The sequence below is a fragment of the Pantherophis guttatus genome, chromosome 1 (genome assembly GCF_059756535.1).
Source record: "Pantherophis guttatus breed Tessera chromosome 1, ASM5975653v1, whole genome shotgun sequence".
Taxonomy (NCBI): domain Eukaryota; kingdom Metazoa; phylum Chordata; class Lepidosauria; order Squamata; family Colubridae; genus Pantherophis; species Pantherophis guttatus.
Genome location: NC_142063.1, coordinates 275,877,270 through 275,902,582, shown reverse-complemented (window position 1 = coordinate 275,902,582; position 25,313 = coordinate 275,877,270). Strand labels below are relative to the sequence as shown.

At 37.1% G+C, this 25,313-nt stretch overlaps 2 protein-coding genes and 1 long non-coding RNA gene across 3 annotated transcripts in view; 1 reads left to right on the top strand and 2 right to left on the bottom strand.

Annotated features, from left to right (window-relative positions):
• DISC1 (DISC1 scaffold protein) overlaps window positions 1-1,175 on the bottom strand; it is a 159,949-nt gene extending 158,774 nt beyond the window's left edge. The window contains 1 exon segment of the mRNA XM_060692357.2: window positions 853-1,175. The gene's annotated coding sequence lies outside the window, so the exon portion shown is untranslated.
• LOC148116861 (uncharacterized) lies at window positions 463-18,588 on the top strand. The gene is made up of 2 exons (XR_015731452.1): window positions 463-731; window positions 10,424-18,588. It is a non-coding gene; the product is annotated as an uncharacterized LOC148116861 (long non-coding RNA).
• TSNAX (translin associated factor X) lies at window positions 8,147-24,974 on the bottom strand. The gene is made up of 6 exons (XM_034428347.3): window positions 24,595-24,974; window positions 21,451-21,552; window positions 20,835-20,949; window positions 20,374-20,504; window positions 11,551-11,675; window positions 8,147-9,852 (listed from the first exon to the last, which is right to left on the bottom strand). Exons 1-6 carry the CDS (start codon window positions 24,608-24,610, stop codon window positions 9,475-9,477), a joined length of 867 nt encoding a protein of 288 aa, XP_034284238.1. The 5' UTR covers window positions 24,611-24,974; the 3' UTR covers window positions 8,147-9,474.
• Window positions 24,975-25,313: the final 339 nt, after the last annotated feature.

The window sequence follows — 25,313 nt, the reverse complement described above, 5'->3', positions numbered from 1 at the left end:
TACAGATAGCCAAAAAATACTTTTCTGCATATCTAAAGTCTTAATTCCCTATCGTTTTTTCATAAAAGGGAAAGGGAGAGAGAGAGAGAGATGGGTATGGCTAGACTCAATCCTGGATGAATTGGTGCAGAATACAGTGATTGCTTTGTTAGGATGAACAAAGCATTTCCTTTCCTAAGGTTGTCCTTTGATCTCTGCCAGGGTCCTCTAAAATACTCTTTTAAAATCTTTTAAAGGCTGCAATCCAACAGGTGGAACACATATTATTTCTGTTGTAAGCCGGGCGGCATAGAAATATGATAAATTAAATTAAATTAAATTAAATTAAATTAAATTCCAGCGGCAACTCTAGGTCTTGGCTGCCTGAAACCACAGTAACTGTTAAAGAGACCCACGAGAAAAAGTAGCAAACCGCCCTTGGTTATTTTGCCCTCCTTTCTCCTGTGGTTCACACCAGGCAGGGTTGTGTGTTGGTGTCGCTCTTCTAGCCACAGAGAGACGGGAGGTGTGGCGGCGGAGGGGAAAGTCAGGCGGACGAGTCCCCGGAGAAGAACAACGGAAAGTTACCGTGGCAAAGGAAAGTTCTCTTAAGCTCGTCCTCTAGCCTCCGTTACCCACGAAGGCAGGCGGCTCGTTTCCAGCTGTTCACACTGGCCTGGGAGAAGCAGAGGCGGCGCTGCGGCCATGGGAGGCATTAGCAGAGCGTCCGGGAAGGCAGCGGGGTCGCCAGGGTAGGAAGCGATTTCGTTTCCCACGCACATCTGGCGTGGCTCAGGAGAGGGGGAAGCGAGGCAAGGGCGCGACTGCTGCCAACCTGGGTTCCCTTCACCCCGGGAAATCCCAAATCCTCACCTGGGTTGGAATCAGCCCCGTCCTGCCCGAGCTGGGGCGCGCTGGAACTTCTTTCCGGCTCCGCAGATGTTGTGCAGCTGGCGCGCTCCAGCCATCCCAGGCTCGGCCGCTGCCTCTTCCCCGCCCCTGGACAACCACTCGCATCCGCTGGAGCCGACGGGAAGGCCCAGGGCGGCAGCCAAAGGCTGGGTGGAGGCCCCGCCATCCAATCTGCCTCCGCCGAGGCTGGAGAGGAAGAGCCCTGTCTGCTCGCAGCCGCTCCTCCCGAGCTTGCCGCTTTTTCTTGCTCTGGCCCCGCGTCCCCGGGGTCTCGAAGGGTTTGAGTAACTGCGCGGTTAGTAAGTCTCTTTTTGCTGGAGGAGGCTGCTCCTGTTGAGTTTCTGGCTGCCCTGGGATTGGGGATTCATTCCGGTCCTCAGCATCACAAATTAATATTTGGGACATCATCACACCTGAAGCCAGGCAGGAATTCCTCCTAGATTTAATTCAAGGTTCTGGAATCATCTCTCAACCTGTTTTCCAAGGCTTGGACTAGTCTGTGCCTCCTTCACCACCATGTTATTCAATTGAAATTACTATTCTGAGCAAGGTGGAGGGTTTTTGTTTTTTGTCTTTTGTCACAATGTACAACTAAAAGGTTCTTCATACCTACCTTGGACTCTGTTGGCATCTCCTCAAAGGAAGTAGACATCATAGGCTGGAAAAACCCTGATCTAAATATTTCTGAGAAAAGCAGAAATGGGTGTGACTGTGAAGTTTGTTACGGGATTTTGAGGGAACTAGAGATTCTCTAAGAAGTGTTCAGCCTTTGTTTAGCGATACAAAATATTCTAAAATACTCCACAAACATTCTGTCAGTAGTTATGTAAGGACTGCCGTTACATGAACATAGTTACGCATTCTCTATTTCTGCCAAGTTTTCTGGGGACTATTTAGGTCTAGAGTCTTGCCTTTAGTATTATTATATCCGTATTGTGAATATAAGGACTTGTTGAGGCAGTTGCGGGAACAAAAAAATATTGTAGACAATATTGAAATCTTGGTTGGTTAGCTTGCAGTTGGAAATCAACAACCAAAAGGGCAGCTACTTGGTGTTCACATGATGCATAACCATAAAGGAACTGACAATATGTTCTGACACGCACACTTATGGTTAGCATGGCATGCAGAAACATCATCTCAAACTAATGCGAGACAGTGCTTGGATCCTAAAGCCCTCTTGGTGAGAGCTTCTTAACAGTTCAGTTCCATTATCAAGATACATGTTCTCTGATGTCTCTTTCTTGACTGCAGTCTTGGAATGAATAGAATAGAATAGAATAGAACAGAACAGAACAGAACAGAACAGAACAGAACAGAACAGAACAGAACAGAACAGAACAGAACAGAATAGAATAGATTGAATTGAATTGAATTGAATTGAATTCTTTATTGGCCAAGTGTGATTGGACACACAAGGAATTGGTCTTGGTGCATACGCTCTCAGTGTACATAAAAGAAAAGATACATTCATCAAGAATCATAAGGTACAACACTTAATGATAGTCATAGGGAAACAGTCAATATAAATCTTAAGGATACCAGCAACTTAGCAAATTAGAGGATATTTTGAAACAGAGTTGGTATGCAGAAAGCATCAAAAGGGGAAGAGATTAGAAGGAGGGAGGAATCAATGGAGCTGAACAGAAGAAGGGTTTCTGGGGATCACATGTTTCAGAAGTTCCACCAATGAAAAAGCTTAGGCAAGTAATACCAGTTTTAGTAACTAAAAACCTATATAGCCAATCACCAATCCTCTGGTGATTCTACTTCCAGATGGCTGGTTTCCTGTTGCAGGAAACCCTGGATTTAGAGTAGAATTGCTGAGATGGGCAAGGCTCTTCCTCATCTTCCTCAGCAATACAGCTCAAGCTTGCTGACTTCCCGTTGCCATTAGCAGCCGGAAACCGCCAGTCTGTTCTCCACTGATCAGATGCTCAAGTTGGATCAACAGCCTGCTGAGGAACAGACCTGTAGATGCCCATTGCAAATGCTAGCTAGAAACGAACGGGTGCCTTAATTCTGCAAACCACAGCAGAGGCTGGAAGTATTTTATTCTATTGTGGCCAATAACTGGTTTCTTACCAGGACATTGTTTTCTAATGACTGGATAAGATTGCTGTAATGATCTCACCTTTATATATCAGTAGTGTTCATTTGCAATTATTAATTGCTCACAATAGATGGTCTGCAGGAGGAAGGCAAAATGAAGAAGAAATGGAAAGCTCGCTGTCATGCAAGCTAAGTTCACACATCATACAAAGCCATGATTTGTTAAGCACATTGTCATTGTCTGGGGTCACACAGGCTTCAGATTCTATTATGGCTTACTACAAAATCATAGACTGTACTCTCTAATTGAAGATTTCCCACCCACGGTTATGTAGCATATAACATGCTGAGACATTATTTGCCATATTATATATAATGCTTCATTGCATCAATCTTAGATCAGAAGGGGCTTAGATCTGGTCAAAGATACTGTACCAACTTCCCAACAAATATGCTGAAAGATCTAGGGTTACAAATGGTACATTAGTAGTGGGGCGCAAAATAAGTTGTAGCAGCTGAAGCAACCAAGCCTGTGCAGTATTGTAAATCTTTTTGAACTTCTGATGCTTCCGGAAATAGTCCCCTTTTCCTCCCTGGATGTACTCCATCAAAATACTAATATATCTCATGCATCAAAATAATGATGTATAGAAAGCTTAAATTTCTTGTATGAAATATACAATATATTTGGACATATTTGACTGAAATGTGTAGCTTTAATAGCTTATGGATATTTTCTATGGTACAGAAATGTCATGAATAAATAATAAATTTTGTAGCTCTGTAGGCAGGGCTTTATAGTTGCATTGCATAAATGAGAGGGAAGTGGTAGCTTGAAGGAATTGGCCTTGGCAATTAGTCTTCAGCATTAAGTAGAAAACTCCATTATTTACCATAAATAAGGTAATAACATTGTCCCCATTTAGCAATTATCATTGGGATTGCAATTCAGTCATTAAGCAAAGTGGTCACTAAATGGAACCACAACTGTATTTTTGATCTTTCTTCTGCTTTCCTTTGCTTTACAGATCTATAAAGGTTGTGAATGTAAGGATTGGTCACAGTTACTTTTTCATCACCATTGTAACTGCAAACTGTTGGTAAACAAGGCAATCATTAAACAACAACTACCTGTAATTTGTTTGGGACTGTTGAACAATAATTGATTGTTTAATTGATTATTGGAGTTGGCACATTTACTGGAATCTTTCAAAAACATAAAATAAAATCCCAGGCAGGCTGAAATAAGAATAGTTTGAAGTGATAAACAATACTGTCCACAAGATGTCAGTATTGGACTGTATTAGGAACCCTCACAGTACCTTTAAAGCATGATACTGTGATTTCTGTCTGCAAAAAAGCTGCAGAATTTTAAAAGCAAGAACGGTCATTTTTTTTTTTTTTTTTTTACATAAAAAAATTTCAGAGATTTGTTGATCTCTGGAAGTTGCCATGATCCATATAGGAAATAGCCTACAGAAAGCAAGTATGATTTATCCATGTTGGGAGCTATCTCCTAGGTTCCACTAGTAAAATGTAGAAATAGTGGCTGGAGTGGGTCTGGAAATATTTTCTAGGAATAATTTGGAAACACTTGTCATTTCTCAGATTTTGTTTTTCATCTTCTGTTTATAGACATGAAATTCCAGATAACCTGTATAACTTTCAGAAAGTACCCCTAAATTTCAGTAGTTGCTGTACAAGAGACATGTTGCTTGGGTTTTAGCTGATTATAGTTGCACTGATTATAAAGAATCTAGTGCTTCATTCAACTCATTACTTCTAAAATAAAAATGTTCTTGTAGCTCAAAGCAACTGGTTTCCTTAAAAGGAAACAGCTCCCAATAATATAGAATTTTATAGTGCAAAGGAACATCTGTTTAAACAATGCTTGGATTTTGGCCGAAAACCAAGCCAATATGATCAAGCCCAGGTTTAAGCAAGCTAAGAAATAGGCATTTTGCCACTTATTGTTTTGGGATTTCAGTATCATTTTTCCAAATTCTCAGTCATGTAAATTTGAAAGGCATTTTAAATTTCTAGAACATATATATTTCTAGGGAGGGCCAAATAAATGAGACTGTGGTGATCAGGACTGGATCTTACTTCTCTTTCATTATTTTTGTTTAATGTAGCTGGAAAGCTCTTGTACTATTTTTCCTTTGCAAATCATCCTTTTAAAAAGTATTATGGGCTCCATTTAGACCATTAATTGCAGCCAACCAGTTTAAAGACACAAATTCCACACTGACTGGCATGTAAGTGTGAAATAAAATCTAGCAAATTGTCACTCTATAAATAAGATGGGCAGTCTCGAAATTAGATACATGAAATAAAATATAAAATCAATACATTTAGTAAAAACATCTGTTTTTACTCTTTTCTGGGCGTGCTCTTCCAAGGATCCTAATTGTAAGATTGCTGTTGAGCTTGATCAAAGGCTGATGAAAGCAGAATCCATGTTCATCTATGACTAGGTAGTGGGTAAGTGAACAGATCCGGTGGAAGTTGGCAAACGGGCCATTTTCAGCCTCTGGAGGGCCTCCGGGGGGGGAGGCCATTTTTGCCCTCCCCAGACTCCTAGAAAGGCTCTGGAGGATGGGGAGAGCAAAAAATGGGCCTACTGTGCCATCGCGTGCCAGGAGTCGGGGTGGTGGTCGCGCACGCATGCATGGGGCAGGACGCATAGAATTATGGGTTTGGGCGCGCACGTGCGTGACCACACACACACACACCGTTCCTGGCACGTGATGGGAAAAAGGTTAGCCATCACTGTTCTAGGGTGTTAGCTATTCCTCCCAGCTTAGTATCATCTGCAAATTTGGTGAGTTCCCCTTCTATTCCCTCATCTAAGTCGTTTATGAAGATATTGAAGAGTACTGGGCCTAAGACAGAACCTTGTGGCACCCTACTGCTTATTTCTCTCCATGTAGACTTAGACCCATTAAGGACTACTCGCTGAGTACTGTTTGTCAACCAGTTGCGAATCCATCTTTAACCGGTAAAAGTTAAAATTTGATTGTTTTTGTAAACTTGACAGGCTTGTTATAGAAATGGCTTGTACATACTGTTGTGTAAAAGCAAAAAGTTGTGGTTGTAATGTTACCTTCAACTGTGCCAAAGAAAATCGGAAGTTGGTGCCTTTTTCTTTTTCTTCTGCTGTTACACTATACTCCTTTTCCCTTCCTCTCTTACTTTTTCATGTTTTTTTCTTTGTATTTTATACTTCAATAAACTAATAGTTAAGTTGGGGGGGGAGAATAAAAAAAAAATCTTGTATGCCTCTTTATGGGATTTATAAAGTAGGTTGGTGAAAGTACTGAAGACTTCTTTTAAATACCAAAGAGTGATGAAAGATGAAATCTTGCAATGCCATTGGAATGGCTTAAATGTCAAGATCATGCAAAGAGGAATAAGAAGTTGGACTAATTGACCAAGGATAAAACATTTGTTTGACATTCATAGTAACTCCTAAGGAACTTTTTGCTGAATTAGGACCAAAAAACTGATTTTTGGATTGTGTATTGATAAAAAGCTATAGAGAGGGGTTTTTATTATTTGTAACTTCAAAAAAGGGTGAAAAGGTACTGTTATGGTTGGTGTGGAAGTTTGAAGCCCTGTATTATTACTTTTGTTATCTTTTTTTCTGGTATCTTTTTCCTGCATCTTCTGCATTTTTATTGTTCTATTTTCTTCTTGTTTAGTTTGACTTAGCTTTTATATGTTTATTAAGAACTTCAAAAAATATTTTTAAAGACCTACTTTCTTTCAACTATTATTTTTATCTCACATGCAGGCATATGTCACAGGTGTATTTCTAGGAAAGCTTGATGCTTTTCCATAGCTATTACTAATAGTGATCAACTTGTATTATGGAAACTCCTGAAAAGTTGAATGAGTGATCAACTTGTATTATGGAAACTCCTGAATGGAGAGGACCAAGAATATTTTACAACTATGCAGGCAATAATCAAACATAAGTAATATATATGGAACAAATTTTTCAGATAATCCTATATCCTTCAAAAGGCATCTGGACTTTTATTTTTCCTGGAAGATGTTTCACTTTTCATCCAAGAAGCTTCTTCAGTTCTTCAGTCAGAACTGAAGCACCTTCTAGGATGAAAAACAAAAAATATTCAAGGAAAAACAAAATCCAATTGCCTTTTGAAAAACAAAAGGTTCAACCATGACCTGGATGACTGAGAATCTCCATAGACAGGTAATTCTATACAATTGTCTTTCTTTTTCCAAAGACCACATCGTTCCATAATGTTTGCTTATCACTTCAGATAACAATTTGAATTTCCCAATTTCTACATAGGTTTTAGACTATCAATCTCAATCTGATGGCTCCTACACAGTACATTGCAGTACCTATCAATCCGGCATGTTTTTAGCTATGTTAGCTGTGACTGATCAGTTTTTAATGCAACACATCTAGAGAACATCATATTCAGGAAAGCAATGGTTAATTATGCCTAGACAACTAACTACTGCCTAGGTAAATGTATTTCAGATAACCTAATACTTGAGTAGAACAACCTTTTGAGTCAGCAAACAATTTGGAAGTTTGAGTACGGTAGATGTATCAAGACACAAAACACGTTTTCCAGAAAACAAATTGACAAAGCGATTGATCATTATACCCTTTAGACCCCAAAACAGAATTTTTCTCCACAGCACACTATTGGTCTTTTTTCTGATAAATGGCAGATTTCAAAACAAAGCACCTGACTGCAGCTACCCTCATTTTTATTTCTGATATTGCTTATGGGATCTGTAAAAATACTAAGTTCTGACATTTTGTTTGCAATGTGTTACTGCCACCATCCCTTTGGGGATGGGGTAAAACTTCAGCAGGGAATCTTGTAAGTGCTAAAGAAGGAACCATGGATGCCTCTGACCCATTAAAAATCAAACAAAAGTTTTTCTTTTGATCTCTCCAAATAATGTATTGCAAACTCAATAAGCAATGAACTGCAAATACCTCTTTCATCTTGAAAGCAAGCTGATCCAAAATTATGAGCATTTAGAGCAATATTACAATTAGAAATCTTAATTTTTGTGCAAAAAAAAATTAATTACATACAAGTTTACTATGTGGCATACTGAAAAGTGTCACGGAAGAAATGGTTTCCTTTCATTAAAGTATGATAAGAAAAAAAATATCTTGTCAGAAAAAAAAATGCCAACTAATTAATACTTTTACAAGATGCCTTTATTATATAAAAATGCAGAAACATCGTTAAGCCTTATAATGGGAGGAAAAGACTGCTTTCTAAATTTTTATCATATGAGAAATCTGGTGATTCTTAAAAAGGTGGCAAAATACTGCTGTACTATATCATGTATCTGAAAATAGACCATGCTAAATATCAGCAATATAAAAACATGGAAGAACTGTGGTAGGAAATTCAATGTGTTTGTGTATAGTAGAGAGCCTGGATCCTCACCTACTTTTATGTTTACATTTCCCACAGAACACAATGACTTGGATCCTGAATTCTTACATTCGTACAAGTAATTTCTACCAACCAGGCCTTTTATAATTTATTCCACACCATGCTCAAGAGTTCCCTGTTCTCAGGAACAGATTTACAAAAGATACAGGGCTACGCAGAGAAAAGGGAAGCAGGAAAGCCTGTTCTATAAATTTAATTCTATTCTGTTCACAGAAAGGAAGTTAAAGTCTAAGCTGGAGTGGCTAATCGAAAATCTGAAGCAAGTGATTAACTAAATACACAAAACAATATCATAATCCTTTGAAAAACATACATAGGACAGATACATAATTTACAAATTCTGTCAACTTCAGCTTTAAACCATATTTCAAATATTTTTTCTTATTTATTTTCTCGAGCATTATCTTCCAAATCCTTCCACAGGGTATACTTTAACTGAGTATACCCACTGATTCTATTTATGCTAAAAGTCTTTACAAGATATCTGCTTTTGCTTGGCTTAATTTGCAAGGTGTTAGTATTAACTTACCTATTAAAAGTCAACATTAAGATACATAAAAAGATATACTATGAAAGTATCCAAAGAATAGTATAAGCTAAACTTGTTAGCTTTTCCTAGATTCTTTCCCATTCAATTAACTTTCTCTTCAGTCATTTAAAAACAAACATGTAAACATCAGAACATTCTGAACAGTCAAAGATTTTAACCACTTAAATAATAGCAACAATGAAACAAAGCAAATTGTCATCATATTGCATGTATATTATGGACTATGGTCCTTCACTGGTACCTGGTTTAAGGTAACCTGCAGTTTGCCCACAATACTAAAGTAGAGAATATAAGAAGTAGTCCCTGTATAAAATCAACATTTTCACTGAGCGATAAGCTTAGGGGGGGGGCATGTTAAATCATTACACAATAACTGTTTTAGAAAACAACATATTCTACTTTAGCTATTCATAAAACATGAATTATGGCTAAGATTTCTGATAAGCAAATCCAGGGCTTGGCTTTGCTCTGATTCTGTAGTTCTTGATCTTGTATGTTGTGAGGTTCCCAGTATGCTTAAGAAAGTCCATCCTCTTGGTCAATGATTTCTGTTTTACTGGAGAACACATCAGCTAGCATATGCTTTGGTATCTCAGAACCCCTGACTTTCAGTGTATAACAGGCATTCTCCACTTTAGCTAAGCTCTGTTTCAAAGTATAGAGCTTCTTAGAAACTTCATACGGTCCAGTGTTACCAATGTAAGAAAAGCCATCATAAATCTGACACAGGAACTGACTCAGCTCAAATGGAGTATCTATATCACCATTGCCAACACTATTAATACACATCCGCATCAATTCTCCAGTTAGATCAGCCACTCCCAGAAGATAATCCACAGGTGTCACTTTTATGTTCCAGGTATTGTTTTCCTTATTAGGAGAATCTGAAGATGGCTAGTAATACAACAGAATACAAAACAGTTTATCACAGAGAGAAAGTTCAATTTGTAAAACAGTTCAGGAAATTAACAAAAACAATTTTAGAAAGAAGGTGGGCTTGCTTTGGAACTTTTTAATGGATGATTTCCCTTCTGGAAGACTTGTAATTTTCATCTCTTTTACATTGGTCCCAAGTGAACTCTATTTTGGGTGGCATAATATTAATAGCAAATTAATATCTTTTTACATAGTAAATTTCCTTTGCCATCAACAATTACATGGCGTGAAAAATCATCTCCACACCAGGTAAGTCTTACTTTATGGCTAGCCAAGCAGTAAGAAATAGGAGTTCAGCTAGGAAAGAATTATTGCAGTAATTTTTATAGAAACTTCATATTCATTAACTCTTCAGTTGGCAAGATGCCAGTTTCTAAATAAGAAAAGCTGTGTGTGTGTATGTGTGTGTGTTTGTGTATCTTGTATTTCTACTTTGCACTATTTCTATTTTGAAAACAATATTTTGCCACCATTATATATCATCATCACTGTGTAATAAACTAATATATATTGCTGTTTGCTTTCACAGTTTAATGAACTGAACTAAAAAAATAATTCCTTAATCAACAAAGACCCATAAAATTTATAAAGATCCTCAAGATGCACTCTTTATCCAAGGATCAACTGAGGATGAGATTCCCATATCTCAAGAAACTGATCACTCTGGCAGAAACTTAGGTACATGGAAGTTCAACAATTTGTCAATTTCACGGAAGCAGTTTACATGAGCCAATAGAGGAAGAGGCTAAAGAAGAATGAAAATTCTGGAAGTTGAAGTCCCCACAACTTAAAGGCCAAGGTTGAGAAACATTGAAATAGATATTTGCAGTTTTTAAGCAGCAAGATCTGATTGACTAGAAATCTCAAATGTGAAGGGCTAAAAAACCCTTTAGAACAGAAATGAGAAGCTAAGAACTCCTTCTGCCAAGACCTACAAGTAATGGAAGAATGGTACTCATTTTAAACAGAGGAAAGGACAAGCAGCTACTGACTAGCCTAGCACTCCATGGCTGCTGCTTAGTGGAAAGCCACAAGCTATGGGAAGCTAGAGAGTCCATATAAGGGCTGATGAGGAAAGCCAGAGTACAATGGGATGGCAGACAAGAATTAAAGCTTCCTGTAATTTTGGAGTCCAGATATAGTATCCCTAGTATAGCCTTATAAGCTTTTTTAAAAGCCAATTTTATAAATGGAAAAATAATTCCAACCTTCAAATGGAAAAAAAAAAGAATTAAATTGAGAAAAAGAAATTCTTGCAGATCAGGCTTCCAATACTACAGACATTCCCCTAAAGAAACTTTTTCTTCATTCTATATGTCACTGGACAACAATATCAGCTGCACACTCCTAATATATTCCCAATGCTGCTATTCTTCTATTCCTCAGTCGTATTTTAAAGGAAAACAGCCCAAGGTTATGCTAAGAGTAATAGTGACAAAATAAAAAGATGTTTTTGATAACAGAAATGCAAACTTCCGTTTTTCCCTGATCCCAAATGAAAAAAGTGAGGATTTTCAAACCACCTCTGAAAAAGGGAGACAAAAGAAGACGACTTGCAGGAAGTGAGAACACAAGGAGACTTCATGATCATATCATTGGCGTATTGTCCACCCTCTATATCAATTCTTTATAATATACATTTAGAAATGATAGTACCTTCCTTTCTTCTTCTTTATTATCTTCTGTAAATATCAGTTGTTTATTGATGTCCTCTAAGCTAATTAATGACCGGGTTTTGATAAAATACTGAAATGAAACAGCTTCCACATACTCTTGAAGACCTAGTTGACATGGAAATATGTAAAATATATTATCCTGTAGGAATTCACAGTAAAAGAGTTTAAGTGATATTTTAGGGATGTCAGCTTTTAATCACTTTTTGACTGATGCAGACTTTTTTAGGTTATGCATTGGAGATTCTTTTTAGATTATGCATATGACAATTTTAGTTGCAATGATTAGTATTTTAAAGCCTTTACTGCAGTGATTCTTGGAAAAGCATACTATCCAAATGTTTGTTTCTCTCTATCCAAGCTAATATAGTAAAGTATCTTGGAAATAAAATCAACATTACTGAAAGATTCTCAACCATAGAGATCATGAGATTAAGGGGAGAATTAATCTATGGAAAAATGCTCAACATAAATTTTTGGTATTATTGATATTTTCAGTTCTTGAAAAAAAATGCTGGTCTTCAATTCTTAGCTTAGAAACTTAAAAAACAATTTAACAAAATTCAGTTTATTCAGTCTGTTTTTATAAATACACATTTAATTATCTGAAACTTTATATTATGTAGATAGATGCTCATTGATAGTTGCCCTTGCATTTTTCTAAAGATATAATCTATACATAAGACACAATTTAAAATGTGAGGGATTCATTGGATAATAAGTAATGCTATATGTCATGACTGCATTGAATTAAAAATAGAAAAACAGGATGTGTTTGTTTCAAACATTTATGTATCCACCAAAATCAAACAATGTGACTCGGTCAGTATACGATAAAAATAAATAGGAGGACATGGGGCTCTATTCAATTAGACCCCAATTCCTGAGGGAAACACTTTTTAAGGGCCAGCAAGGTTGGGGCCAATTATATATTGTGTGGGAGGAGGGGAATGTTTCAGAGCCTAAGAGCAGCCACTGAAAAGGCATGCTTCCTAGGTCCCATAAGACAGCAATGTTTAAATGACAAATGAAGGCTAATACTTTGAGAGCAAGTCCTATGCCTTGCATAACGTTAAAGGTAGTAACCAGCACCCTGTATTACATACGCTTACTGGAAACCAGTGCAGCTCATGGGTAGTGATGTTGCATGAACATTACAAGTCGTTCCCGTAATTAAAAGAAAAATAGTTGATCCATATTCTACGCACATTAGTCCCTAGATTACAATGAAATTTATTTTAACTATCTTTCTTACAATAAATGTTTGACATTAAATACGTGCCTTTCAGAAGTCCTCCACAAAAAGCAGCTTGGAATAACATTTAAAATGACCCAAGACCTTGACAAAAGGTGGTTTTGCTAAGCAGGTAAAAGGATGTTTTAAATACATTGTAGTTTTAATGGAAGGACATCCGTTACTTTCACAAATAATCCCCAAGGTGGAAAAAAAATCCCTATCCCACTTCACTATTTCATCCAACAACATCTTCCTGCTTTTAGTTTTGGGTTGTTTCCAAGAAAAAAAATTACTTAGGAATCTCACTGCTGGAAAGTGAGTAGTTTATAAGGCAGCTTTTGTACAGTTCCTTAGCAATGAGGATTTAGAATGGAGATACCTTTAAGATATATTGAATCAGTATGTGTTCATTTTATACTATCCAACTTCCCCCCCATCTCTCTTTTAAAATATAAGATTAACATATAAACCAATAGGGAAAACATGAAGAATACGATTCTAGAATTCTTTCCAATGCCGCTAGAAAAGTCAGGGTAGGAAGCATTTATATTTTGTTCTGCTTACATCTTTGTGTTTGGTATGTGTGCACTGGAAAACAGAATAGGGTCTTCTGATCATATGACTAAGGGGAGGAGAATTTAGAGTGGAGCAGCTGGCAACAATCCAATCTGCTGCCCAATTGTGTCTCTTGCTCTGTAAGCCCTAGCTAGATTCAGCTCCTTTTTATAATACTCAATCTTTCTTCTACCAGCTTCCCCTGCCCCTCAAAAGACTTTGATTCTGTTTTGTTTAGTTTTCAGGGAGTTCTCCTAAGGATGGAATCAGAAGTAGCCTTGATCCAGATTACACAATTTCCAATATTATGCTGGATTGAGAAAGAACAGGGCAAGGAAAGCAGACTGGATTCCCCCACCCCAGCCCATTATAGTAGCTTTGCTCGGGGTCATGTGACCAGGAGAGTGAGTGTTTCTTAATGTAAGCAACTTGTATCCTGATTTGTTTTGTTTTGTTAAAAAGACCCAGATTCACCTGCCATGTTTGTCACAATCACCACAAAATCTTTAAAAGATAATTTTTCTATTTATATAATTTCTTCTCTATTCTCTGATCTTAATCCAACTCTCCCTATAAATAGTATACCCTTCCATAAACTTTATTATTATTACTAATTAAATTTGTATACCGCCCTACTCCCGAAGGACTCAGGGCGGTGAACAGCCATAAAATAAAACATATAGATACAAAATTTAAAATAGAGATAAAACAAATTAAATAAATTTGGCTGAACCATTTTAAAACCCCAATAATTTAAAACCAAATTTAAAATTCCCATTTAAAAAGAGGAAAATTAACTTCTTCATGATGTAACAATGTTTACTTTCAGAAGCCACTCATCTTTTTCTCTTCTATCATAATATATCCTTGCCTAAATCTCTATTTCTTCAGCTCCACAAGACTTTTCAAAGGTCTTCTGCTCTTTCTCCTTTTCTAATCATGCAAGTTGCTTATTAAAACATCTGTGCGACTCCTTTTCATGAAACCTTGATAAAATCCCATTTTTATGTTCTTCTCTAATTCAAACAGACAAAGCAATGTCCTGCTCAATTATATTGGCAATTTCCCTCTATTGTTCTCCCTGTATCAACTTTTAGACTATGTTCTTCTTATAGTTCGTAGTGCATAATAATAGTGTTTGATGAATTATGGAAGACTTATGTAAGGCTATATAGATAAAATCATATGCATACTTACTACAAAACAGAGTTTCTATTGATCTTGGTAGGATTTACTTCCAACTAAAGAAGCATAGAACATCCAAAAACAAAATTCAACTCTAAATAATAATCTTCACACTTTATTCACAAATGTTTCATGATAGAGGATATTTATATTAAGGAAGAGTCTTATTTTAATGTAAGGCACTAAATTGAAGTATATGGGAATTCCCTTTATTAAATTAAATTAAATTTTCAACCAGTGTAATACGATTAGAATAACAAAAGCAACTACTGTGCAAAATAAGTCTTGCATTTGCCTACCGCTATTTCAGTTTTAAAGCCAAATTGTTCACATATTCCAAAGGATATGTATCCCTTACATAGGAGGAAAGAGAGATTTTTTTTATTACAAACATACTTCAAAAGTAACCACAAAAAGATAACAATAACAATGTGCAAAAGTTGGTCTGCCTTTGTTTTTTAACTAGTTATTTCAGTGTATCTTTGTTTGCTTGTTTAATTATCCCTTGGGACAATCTGTACTTTAAGAAATGTGTAGAAAACAGTCATCATTTTTGTTATTGTTCAATTATTAGTACTATACTCAGCATTTGAGCTCATATGAGTATCCTTAGGGGAAATGTTCTGCATGCCATTAGCACTAATCTTAATGAGGGAAAAAGTGGAACTTCTTTAGTGCTTTGCCAGAATTATTTTATCTTTAAGTCAAAGAACAGTGGCTTGGAGTAACCCCAAAAAAAGCATTTCGTAACAACCAACGCCAAACAATATTCCCAGGAATCGTATTTATGGCACTTCTATTTATAGATATATGATTATTACATTCAACCTTTGCATATCCTTGTTAGATTTTTTTTGTTAGTCACTACTGTAACTATTAAAACAATTAAATAGATTATTCAATTCTTTAACCTTTATTGTTACACCATTTTTGATAAAATCTAAATAAAATAAAACAATACAATACAAACAATTTACGATAGTTAGGATGTACAAAGTAAGATCTTTAGGTACCTTTTCTCAGCATGTCACTAAAATCCTACAATTGTTCTGATTATGTAAAATTTGAGTGCTATACCATAAAATGGGTACTGTATTATACATTTCTGAAGTACAATATCATCTTGCTGTGATTGCTGACCATTGAAAGTTCAAATACTATTCATTAAAAATTAGTGCTAAAACCGCTGAAATCAAAACTTTTAAATGCTTATTTTCCAAAAAAAGCAACAGCTTTTGCTTGCAAACAGTACAAAATAGAAGCTTTTTAATGCTTCAGATGGCCCTCAAAATAATTTCAGCAACAACATGTATAGTTTGACTACTCTGCGCCTTGAACAATTCGAAAGAATGATTTCAAAAACTTATTTGAAATATTACATTGCTGCCTCCAGCAAAAAACATTCTAGGAAATGTAAAAGCAACAGGATAAGATGATTTTGAAATATATATCTTGAACTTTATAAAATATTGTATTTATGCCTGTTTAAGGATACTACTCTGTAAGCATGCATGGGCACTTCTATGTGTTGACTGGGCTGCCATACACATGCCACAGTACAAATGTCCACACAACCATTAGGTAGCATACAATAACTCTTATTCTTTGCTATTATCAAGTGATCATTTGCACTAGAGGATTTTTGCAAATGACCTATTGGAGATGGAAGAAATAAAACCAAGTACTTAAAAATACTGGCTAAAGATAAGAAAATAGTGAACAACAATCCATACAGGAACCCGGAGTCAAGCCCAACTGACAGAAACTAAGTATTAAAACAGTATCATATTGCAATATTAAAACAAATGAATGCTTAAACCAAAAAATTCTGTACAGTATCTCTTTTAATACTTTTTATTTAAGACTGGTCTTTTTCTCTCCACTCAAACACTGTGGAAGACTAATCTTTGGATGTCACTATCCGTTCACAATGAGATCTTTATCCTTATCTACTAATAAGATTCTCAATATTCTCTTTGTCTTTTCTAAACAATTAAAATGTCTGAAAGCAACCAGAGCATCATTACAAGACAAGGTCTTTCTCAGAAGAGGATCAAGGTAATAAACCTAACAATTCAGACCCTGAAGAACTAAACACACTGAAAGACCAAATGTCGGCATTTCCATTCCCAGGCACAATGCAGATCACTGACCTGAAATTAGAAATACATGCATAAAGAAAGGAAAAAGCCATCAGCTAGCAAAGCAACAGCCACTTACAGGGAAAGGATCCTGATAACAGCTGAAACTTTGCATGGACAGATTCTAGCAAATTAAAGCTGCTTAGTTTCAGCTGCATTTAGATCATGGGTCCTCAAACTGCGGCACATGGGCCGCATGCGGCCCACTGAAGCCATTAATCCGGCCCGCGCAGAACCACAAGATTGCCCCGCCCACATTGCCCCGCCCACTCTTCAGCAGAGTGCAGGACTTGCCTTCGGGAGCCCTGTGGACTGGAACTGAAAGGTAAACCCAACAATTTTGGCCTGCAGAATGCTTCTGGAGGTGGAGAGGGAGAAAGGAGCCCAAAAAATGGGCTAAAACGGCCAGTTTTTGGCCAAAAAAGGAGCAGTTTTGGCCTGGTTTTGGCCTGCAGAATGCTTCTAAGGATGGGGGTGAAAAGAACCAAAAAAAGGGCAAAACAAAATTAAAGTTTAATTTGTGTGCATTGTTCAATGGACTGTTAAATTGGCCACGCCCACCTAGCCACATGACCTAGTCACGCCCACATAGTCACATGACCACCTAGCCATGCCCACCCAGCCCCCCAACAGTCTGAGGGATCGTGAATTGGCTCCCTGTTTAAAAAGTTTGAGGACCCCTGATTTAGATGCATAGTATTGCAAAAGATACTGGTATTTAAGACTGCCTCAAAACGTAGATTCTTGGTTGGAACAACTTTAATTTTATTGAAAACTTGTCTTTCTGCTATGACTTGTTACAACTCTGATGAAAGGGACTGATTTATAATGTTATGTTCAAATATGATAGTAAGCAAGCTATTCATCGAGAAGTAGCTGTAAAGGGCTCATTGGCTATGGTAGAAAACCAGAAACTATATTAGGACCTGGTACTACATGCTATTTAGCTGGATTGAGTAATAGCAAAACAAGTTCCTTTCAGCAGTTACTTAGTCCTAAATGTTAAAGCACAAACTTTATTTTTTAAATGTCAGTATATTCCTTCACAATCTCTTTCATTCTAAAATATTTTGAAGCTTCATCTTCCAAATCCTATATTTTTTTATTTGTGGCTTTTACTTTTATACCTAACTGGCCTTTCTTTCCCTAGTGATCTGTTTATTTTTTTATAAATGAAGACATAAAAATTGATCTACTTATTCCTTTTTGTTTATGGTCTTCCTTGGCTACTTCTAGACATCTGGCATGTTATTTCTCTTTTCTCCAGGTGCCCTTTCTCTCAGCAAAAGCCTCGTATCTTGTATGATGGCACAGTAATAAGTGTACACAGAGAGACTTATGCAAGGCTGCAGTAATCTACAATCTATCTACAAACTTTAGAGTAGAAATCAATTATGTCCCTAAACTTCTGGAGGTTCATTCATCAATACTGACTTATTTGATACAGTTGTGATTACAATTTAGATAAAACCTTATGTTGGAGCTCAGGCTACATATGAAACCACCAAACAGTAAATGCTTCCACATTTTATGAAATGATTCTACTGATGGTTTGTGAAAAACTGCCTAAGAATGTGATCTTTTAACTCCTGCCTAAAAATCCTTGGATTTGTTGTAAGCACTCTGCTGCTTACCAAAGGAATTAAATTCCAGACTCATTTAGTTCTGGTAGTTTGGATAATTAGTATGCTTTCCCAAATTTACTTTTCTAAAAATTTCTGTGGAATGCCATTATCTTGCTCTCTGTGGAATTATTGAGACGATATAGAGGTGCTATTTCCATATTCCTGAGTCTATTCATTGTTCTAATTATACAACCATTCATCAAGTCCTACAAAAATATTTGAAGAAATACAGTACTTTGTAAGAATTCCAAGAATTAAAATAATTGCATTCTTTCTTACTGAAGCATTCAGAGTTTAATTTAGAAAAGGTACCCTTCTCCTGATGCTGAGCTTATTGAATGTTGTAGAATTTCATTATAAAGTGCTAACATTTAATAGTATCATTAAATTAGTAAAAGATAGTGAGAACCTATATATTGATAACACCTAGCCATATCATTTTCCACCAAGTATAAAAGTTGTAGTCCTGGTACTTCATTAAAATTTGACTAGATTTTTTTTGAAATTGGCTAAATCCATTTCTAATCTACTGTCTTTTACAAAATTAAAAATATAAAGCAAACTTAAATAATTGCTGTGTCATTAGTAATTCTATACCAAATTGAATTGTGGGCCTGGCTTTTATTTGTGAGAAGCTGTTTCCTTTTGTAGTATTAAATAGGTGAGTACTGTTGAACCACCTTAACTACCACAATTGGGGCCAGAATCCCATGGAGTGGTCATTAAGTGAGATGTCATATGACTGCCAGGACTGCTTTGCTCAACAACCACAATCCTGGCAGTCCCAGTGGCTGTCATTAAGCGGACAGTCCCAGGTAAGGATTGCAGGGGGCCTTGGGGAAGAAGCTCCCTGGGAGGCTCCACTCAAGAGCTAAAAATCCTCCCTGCCAAAATTCAAGCAGGATTTTCAGCCTGAGAGAGAGGGGCACTCATGTGCAGACTGCACCAGTACTCCCATGATCTTCCCCACTCACCTGAGGCATCCCACATTCCTTACACTGTAGAATTCATTTGTTTGGCTTTTGTTCCAGTCCGTGTTGGGGGGGCAGGAGGGTGTCAAGCCCTAGGTTCCTGCAATATAGGTACCTCAGGGCTGTGTTCCTCTTTAACATCTATATAAAACCGCTGAATGAGGTACAGTATGCTGATGATGCCAGTTTCCTTTCTCTACCCAAGGTAGCATTATTTTAGTGTTGACCCAGGTCCTGTGACAGTCTGGATAAGGAGAAACTAGCTCCAACTCAAGCCTAGCCAGATGGAGTTAGGGTTTCTGATTTCTTTCCAGGTGCAAGGCAAGTTCTTGCTTATTACTTTTAAAACTCTGCATGGCATGAGCCAGGTTATTTGTGGAATGGGCTCACCCTGATTCCATCTGCCCACTCTATTAGGCTAGTGTGGGGACACTCCAGGTCTCATCTCTTAAATCTGGTGGGAGTCAGGAAACATCCCTTTTCCATAGCTGCCTCTCTCTTCCTGTCTGAGATCTAGCAGGCTTTCACACATTTAGTTTCCAAAAAAACATAAAGGGTTGGTTTTCTCCCCAGGCATGGAGATAGAGCCCAAGGATTTCATTATTTGTTGGACTAAAAATTATAGAACAGGTGCCTAGTTTATTATCTTTGGGGTTTTTTTTATTACTGTTGTAGTTTTTATTGTTATGAGTTACCCAGAGTTGTGATTTACAAGATGGACAGAAATATGTCTTTTAAATAATTAAATAAATATTCTGAGGATTTTTTTGCATCTCTTTGATTATATAACATAAAATAAGTAGAATTTTATAGTAGAAATAGGTACAACAGAAATTAAGGTTTAACCCACTAATTAGCTAGCCCAGAACAACTGCAACTGATTTCTGTACAATGCAAAGTCTCTCCCTAAATCAATGTTATAAATTCCTATATCCAAATATTTTAATGGAATCGAAACAAACATTATCTCTGGGTGATAGAATCAAAATCATCATCAATATGTTGCCCAATGTAATAAAATCAAGACTGATAAAATATCCAGAATTATCCCTTTTGCAAATTTTGTTTACTTTTTTTATTTCTCACACATACCTGGAGAAACAGCTCTATGGTACTGATGCATATCTTCTCCCATCAATTCTTGTGCTACTTGTTTTATCTTCTGTCTCACGAGATCTAATTTGACTTCAGATTCTGTTAGTATTTCTTCTACATTGGAAGCACTGTGATTACAGAATACAATCAAATTAAAAAGTGACTGCTGTTAAAACATCAGCAAAGAAGCAATGATATATGCTATACACAGGTCATTTTGTATTTTGCTTTAAAAGTTATCACATTCATCCTTTTCAAACACTATTATAAGCACTAGAACTTCAATATATATGTTGGTCACTTATATATTCAAAAAAATATTTTAAATTTTTTTCCCTCCATTCCTAACTCTTTGCTTTATGTTACTTATTACAGGATGCCTTTGTTTTTGCATATCTGAGCAAAGTGAAAGGTATGGTATATATTAGGAAATGTGAAAGACAAACATAGATACCTGCCTGGTAATTCTATGAAGTAGGAATATGGTCCTTTTGCTTTCAATAGTTATGTCACGACTAAGTTTCACAAGTCTTTCATATTTATCATGTCTTGTATCAAGTTCCAGTTGAAACACTGAAAATGAATATCAATAAATATGAAACAATATTAGAAATACAGATATGAACATGTAAACTCTACAAAATATACAGCTGTCCAAAAACAGATTTCACATGTTCTGAGAAACTCATAAAGCTACTAAAATACATTTTAACCTTTGTTTAAATACAGCTTAACTGTTTAGAATGTTAATAGTTTGCTAAATAGTTTAATAAACTTCATTCTTTCTGCAAAAATTCTGACCTAAACCTTTAAAGAATTGTATCCAATTCACACAAATCAAAAAAAAAAAAGTAATGCAAGTCTCCATTTTTATGAAAGTAATCACTTATAATATGAAGCAATCAATACACAGAAACAATCTGGAACCATGTCTTCAAACACCGTACTGTTACAGAAATGATGCAGAATGGGTTCTATCATAGCTTAAGAGGAATTGCATGGAGAAATCATATATATCATCACTTCTTATATATACGTAAATGAGCCACAATTAAGGCATCTAAAATTACTTACTCTTGAAGGATGTCATTATGGATGAAGAAAAATTGATGCTATCTTTCTCTTCCCTCCTATGACCATGTGGAAAACTGTCATGTTTCCTTTTTCTGAAGCCACCTGTTTGTGTAAGATTGAAAAAAGTATTAGTTCTCAAAAAATGTTCACAACTTTTCATAGCCAAAATGCCCATATCATAGGCATTTCGGAAACTAGAAAACTGTCCACAATTCCATTCACCATTTTGTACTGAATACTGGATTCAGTCTACTGATCTGGAAACTTTGATTTCATGGTATTTTTAAGATGAGAACTAATTGCCAAACAAGGCGATGGCACTTCATATATAACATATATAGCTTATCATTCAAAAGAATGAGGAAACATAGTCAGCTGATTTTGGTTGTTTCAAAAGGTCAGCTAATCGTTTTAAAATTTATTACATTCTATTGACTGAATCAGCATAAAAGTAATGTAATATTAATTGCATTTCATGTTTTCCTACTTTCATGGACAATGTGTGTTTCCCTCCAGATAATACTTCTACATGTTCTTAGTGAAATGACCATTAAAACAGAATTATTAAAATCTGCATTCTGGGGAAGTACACATTGCCCTATGCTTTATGTATAAATAAAAAGCTACAAAAACAATGCTATGCTCTGACATGTGAACTCCTGGACCGTACATATAAATAGAATATTTCAGATGGTGGGTTTCTGCCTCTTCCAAGACATGATGTGCTTCATCATACTTGTTACAGGCACAAGAGCTTCCTGCCAAAAAGCAACCTTTGGAAATTTTGTTGTGTTCATTTTAAGGTCAACAAGCTTTTTTCCCCCTTGTTCCTGATGCCTAGACTCTGTCTGGGGATTAAATACAAGGAACAGAAATTAGGAAGAACAAGAATAGGATCACAGAAGGCAAGAAAATGCAGCAAAGTTAAACTGAAAGACAAAAAGGGCAAATATAAAAAATGGAAAGTGAGACACATAACCAAGGCAGAATACCAGCATATAGGATAGGTAATCAAACAACAGAGCTGCAAACACCCAGAAGAAAGCAAATCTATTATTAAAAGCCAACATGGGTTTATCAAAAACAGATTGTGCCAAAAAAAACTTATTGCAATTTTTGACAAGGTGACTAACTTAGTGGACCAGCAAAATGCTGTGGACATCATATACTTGGACTCCAGTAAGGCATATGACAAAGTAGACCACAACCTACTTCTTGGTAAGATAAGAAATGTCGGATAGATAGCATCACCATCAGATGGATCCGTAACTGGCTGGCAAACTGCACTCAACATGTATCCCATAATGAAACTACATATACATGGAGGGAATATGCAGTGAGGTATACCAAGGTTCTTCTTAGACCCAGTACTCTTCAACATAATAGAATAACAGAGCTGGAAGAAACCTTGGAGGTCCTTCTAGTCCAACCCCTGCTCAAGCAGCAAACCCTTTACTATTTCAGACAAATGGTTGTCCAATCTCTTCTTAAAAACTTCCAGTGTTGGAGCACCCACAACGTCTGGAGCAAGTTGTTCCACTGATTGTTGTAACTGTCAGGAAATTTTTCCTTAGTTCTACATAGATTAGTATAGAAACTAATCTATACTTGATTAGTTTCCACCCATTGCTTCTTGTCCTGCCCTCAGGTGCTTTGGAGAACCTCTTCTTTATGGCAGCCCCTTAGATATTAGAACACTGCTACTATCATATCGTCTTCATGAACGAATTAGATGAGAGGATAGAAGGAGGACTCATGAAATTTGCAGATGACACCAAGCTAGAGGGAATAGCCAACACTTTAGAAGATAGGCTCAAAAGATCCAGAAAGACAGACTTGAATATTTGGCTCTATTCAACAAAATGCAATTCAGTGGGAAGAAAAGTAAGTTTTACACTTACCAATAAGCAAGGAAAAACAAATACACAGGTATAGAATAGGTGCTACTAAGCTCAACAACAGTAACTGCAAGAGGGATTTAGGAGTCCTAGTAGACAACCACTTAAATAGGAGCCAGCAGTGTGCTTAGCTGGCAAAAAGGGCAATGCAGTCTTAGGCTGCATCAACAAAGTACTAGCATCAAGATCATGTGAAGTCTTAATATCGCCATATACTGCCTTGTAAGACCACACTTGGAATACTGTGTCCAGTTCTGATCACCACGATACAAAAAAGATGTTGAGACTTTGAAAAGAGTACAGAGAAGAGCAACAAAGATAAAGGGTCTGGAGGCTAAAATGAATGGTTGCAGGAAGTGGGTATGTATAGTCTAACAAAGAGAAGGACCAGGGGTGACAATGATAACAGTTTTCCAATATCTGAGGAACTGTCATAAACAAGAGGGGGACAACCTATTCTCTGAAGTATCTGAGGGCAGGACAAGAAGCAACGGATGGAAACTTATCAAAGATCCAACCTAGAACGAAAGAGAAGCTTCCTGACAGTGATAACAATCGGTGGAACAACTTGCCTCCAGAAATTGTGGGTGGCCCAATACTGGAGGTTTTTAATTTATTCTTAATGGTATAGGGACTCCTGCTTGAGCTGGGGGTTGGACAAGAAGACCTCCCTTCCAACTCTGTTATTCTATTACAGGTGGTCCTTGATTTACAACAGTTCATTTAGTGACCATTCAAAGTTACAACGGCACTGAAAAAGTGACTTATGACCGTTTTTCGCAGTTACGACATTTGAAGCATCCCTATGATCATGTGATCAAACTTCAGATGCTTGGCAACTGGTTCATGTTTACGACCGTCGCTGTGTCCCAAGGTCACGTGATCACCTTTTCCCCCAACATTCTGGCATGCAAAGTCAACGAGGAAGTCAGGTTCACTTAACAAAGTTAAGGTTGCCAGGTTACTAAATTATCGATTGCAGTGATTCACTTAACCACTGCTGCAGGGAAGGTCGTAAAATGGGGCAAAAATCACTTCGCAGACGTCTCACTTAGCAACAGAAATGGCGGGCTCAACTGTGGTCGTAAATCGAGGACTACCCGTATTTGAAACGAAGAGCCCAGGGTTTAAATAAAGGGCCTGGGAAAGGCAGCCAGGTGAGGAAAGGCAGCCACTGGCCTTCCCCGCGCCCCTTGCATTTTGCTCCTCGGACGAGGGGCTCTCCCCTCCCCTTGTCCCACGCCACCTTCTTTGCTGCTCATCTTGTCCGCGCTCTGATCCCGATCCGCGTCTGTCAGACTCGACCTCGGCGACCGGCACGCGCACCCAACGGCTGTCGGCGCGCGCTCAACGGCGATTCGGCGATAGTCCCTCGCTCCAATTCGGTCTCCGCACTTCTCAGGACCTCAATCATCCGCCTTCCCATCGCTCTCGGGGTGTCTAATCCGATCCCTGATAGCAACCTTTAATTTTGTTAAATCGAGCCACGCTGGGATTAACATCTCCACTCCGCCAAGGCAGAAAAGGAGCTAGGCTTCTTGTCAGCCCGTACTGAAATATTTTGCCAGGCAGAGGAATTCATTCATTTCCCTAATCAGGCATTAGTGTGTGAGGTATATCCGGTTTGCTATGGGGGCTTTTTAAAGACTTTATAATCGAGCAAGACCTTCTGGGAAACGTAGTTTTTTTTCTTAGGATGGAGCGTGTACAGCAGAGTGACTATAAAAACTTCGGGATTGGATTAGCGGGGATGAGAGCTGGAATCAGAATCGGAGCCTGAAATACTTACAGATTTGAGATATGCCGATTATGACAGTTTGTTAATCAAAGTTAAAAGGAGGTTTTCGTTGTGGAAAATAAAACGGAAAGTGAAAGACCTAGATGGTTAAAAATTTAGATTTCTTGGTTTCTAGATTAATGTTAAATATTTAGAAAGTTGATTTCTTATAATGTACACTATGGAAA

What these genes read in the sequence shown, in the direction of transcription:
- TSNAX (XM_034428347.3), bottom strand. An exon ending in CATAATGACATCCTTCAAGA is followed by an intron (nt 20,950 to 21,450) that starts GTAAGTAATTTT and finishes ATTCATTTTCAG; the next exon opens with TGTTTCAACTGGAACTTGAT. An exon ending in CCATAGAGCTGTTTCTCCAG is followed by an intron (nt 11,676 to 20,373) that starts GTATGTGTGAGA and finishes CATGTCAACTAG; the next exon opens with GTCTTCAAGAGTATGTGGAA.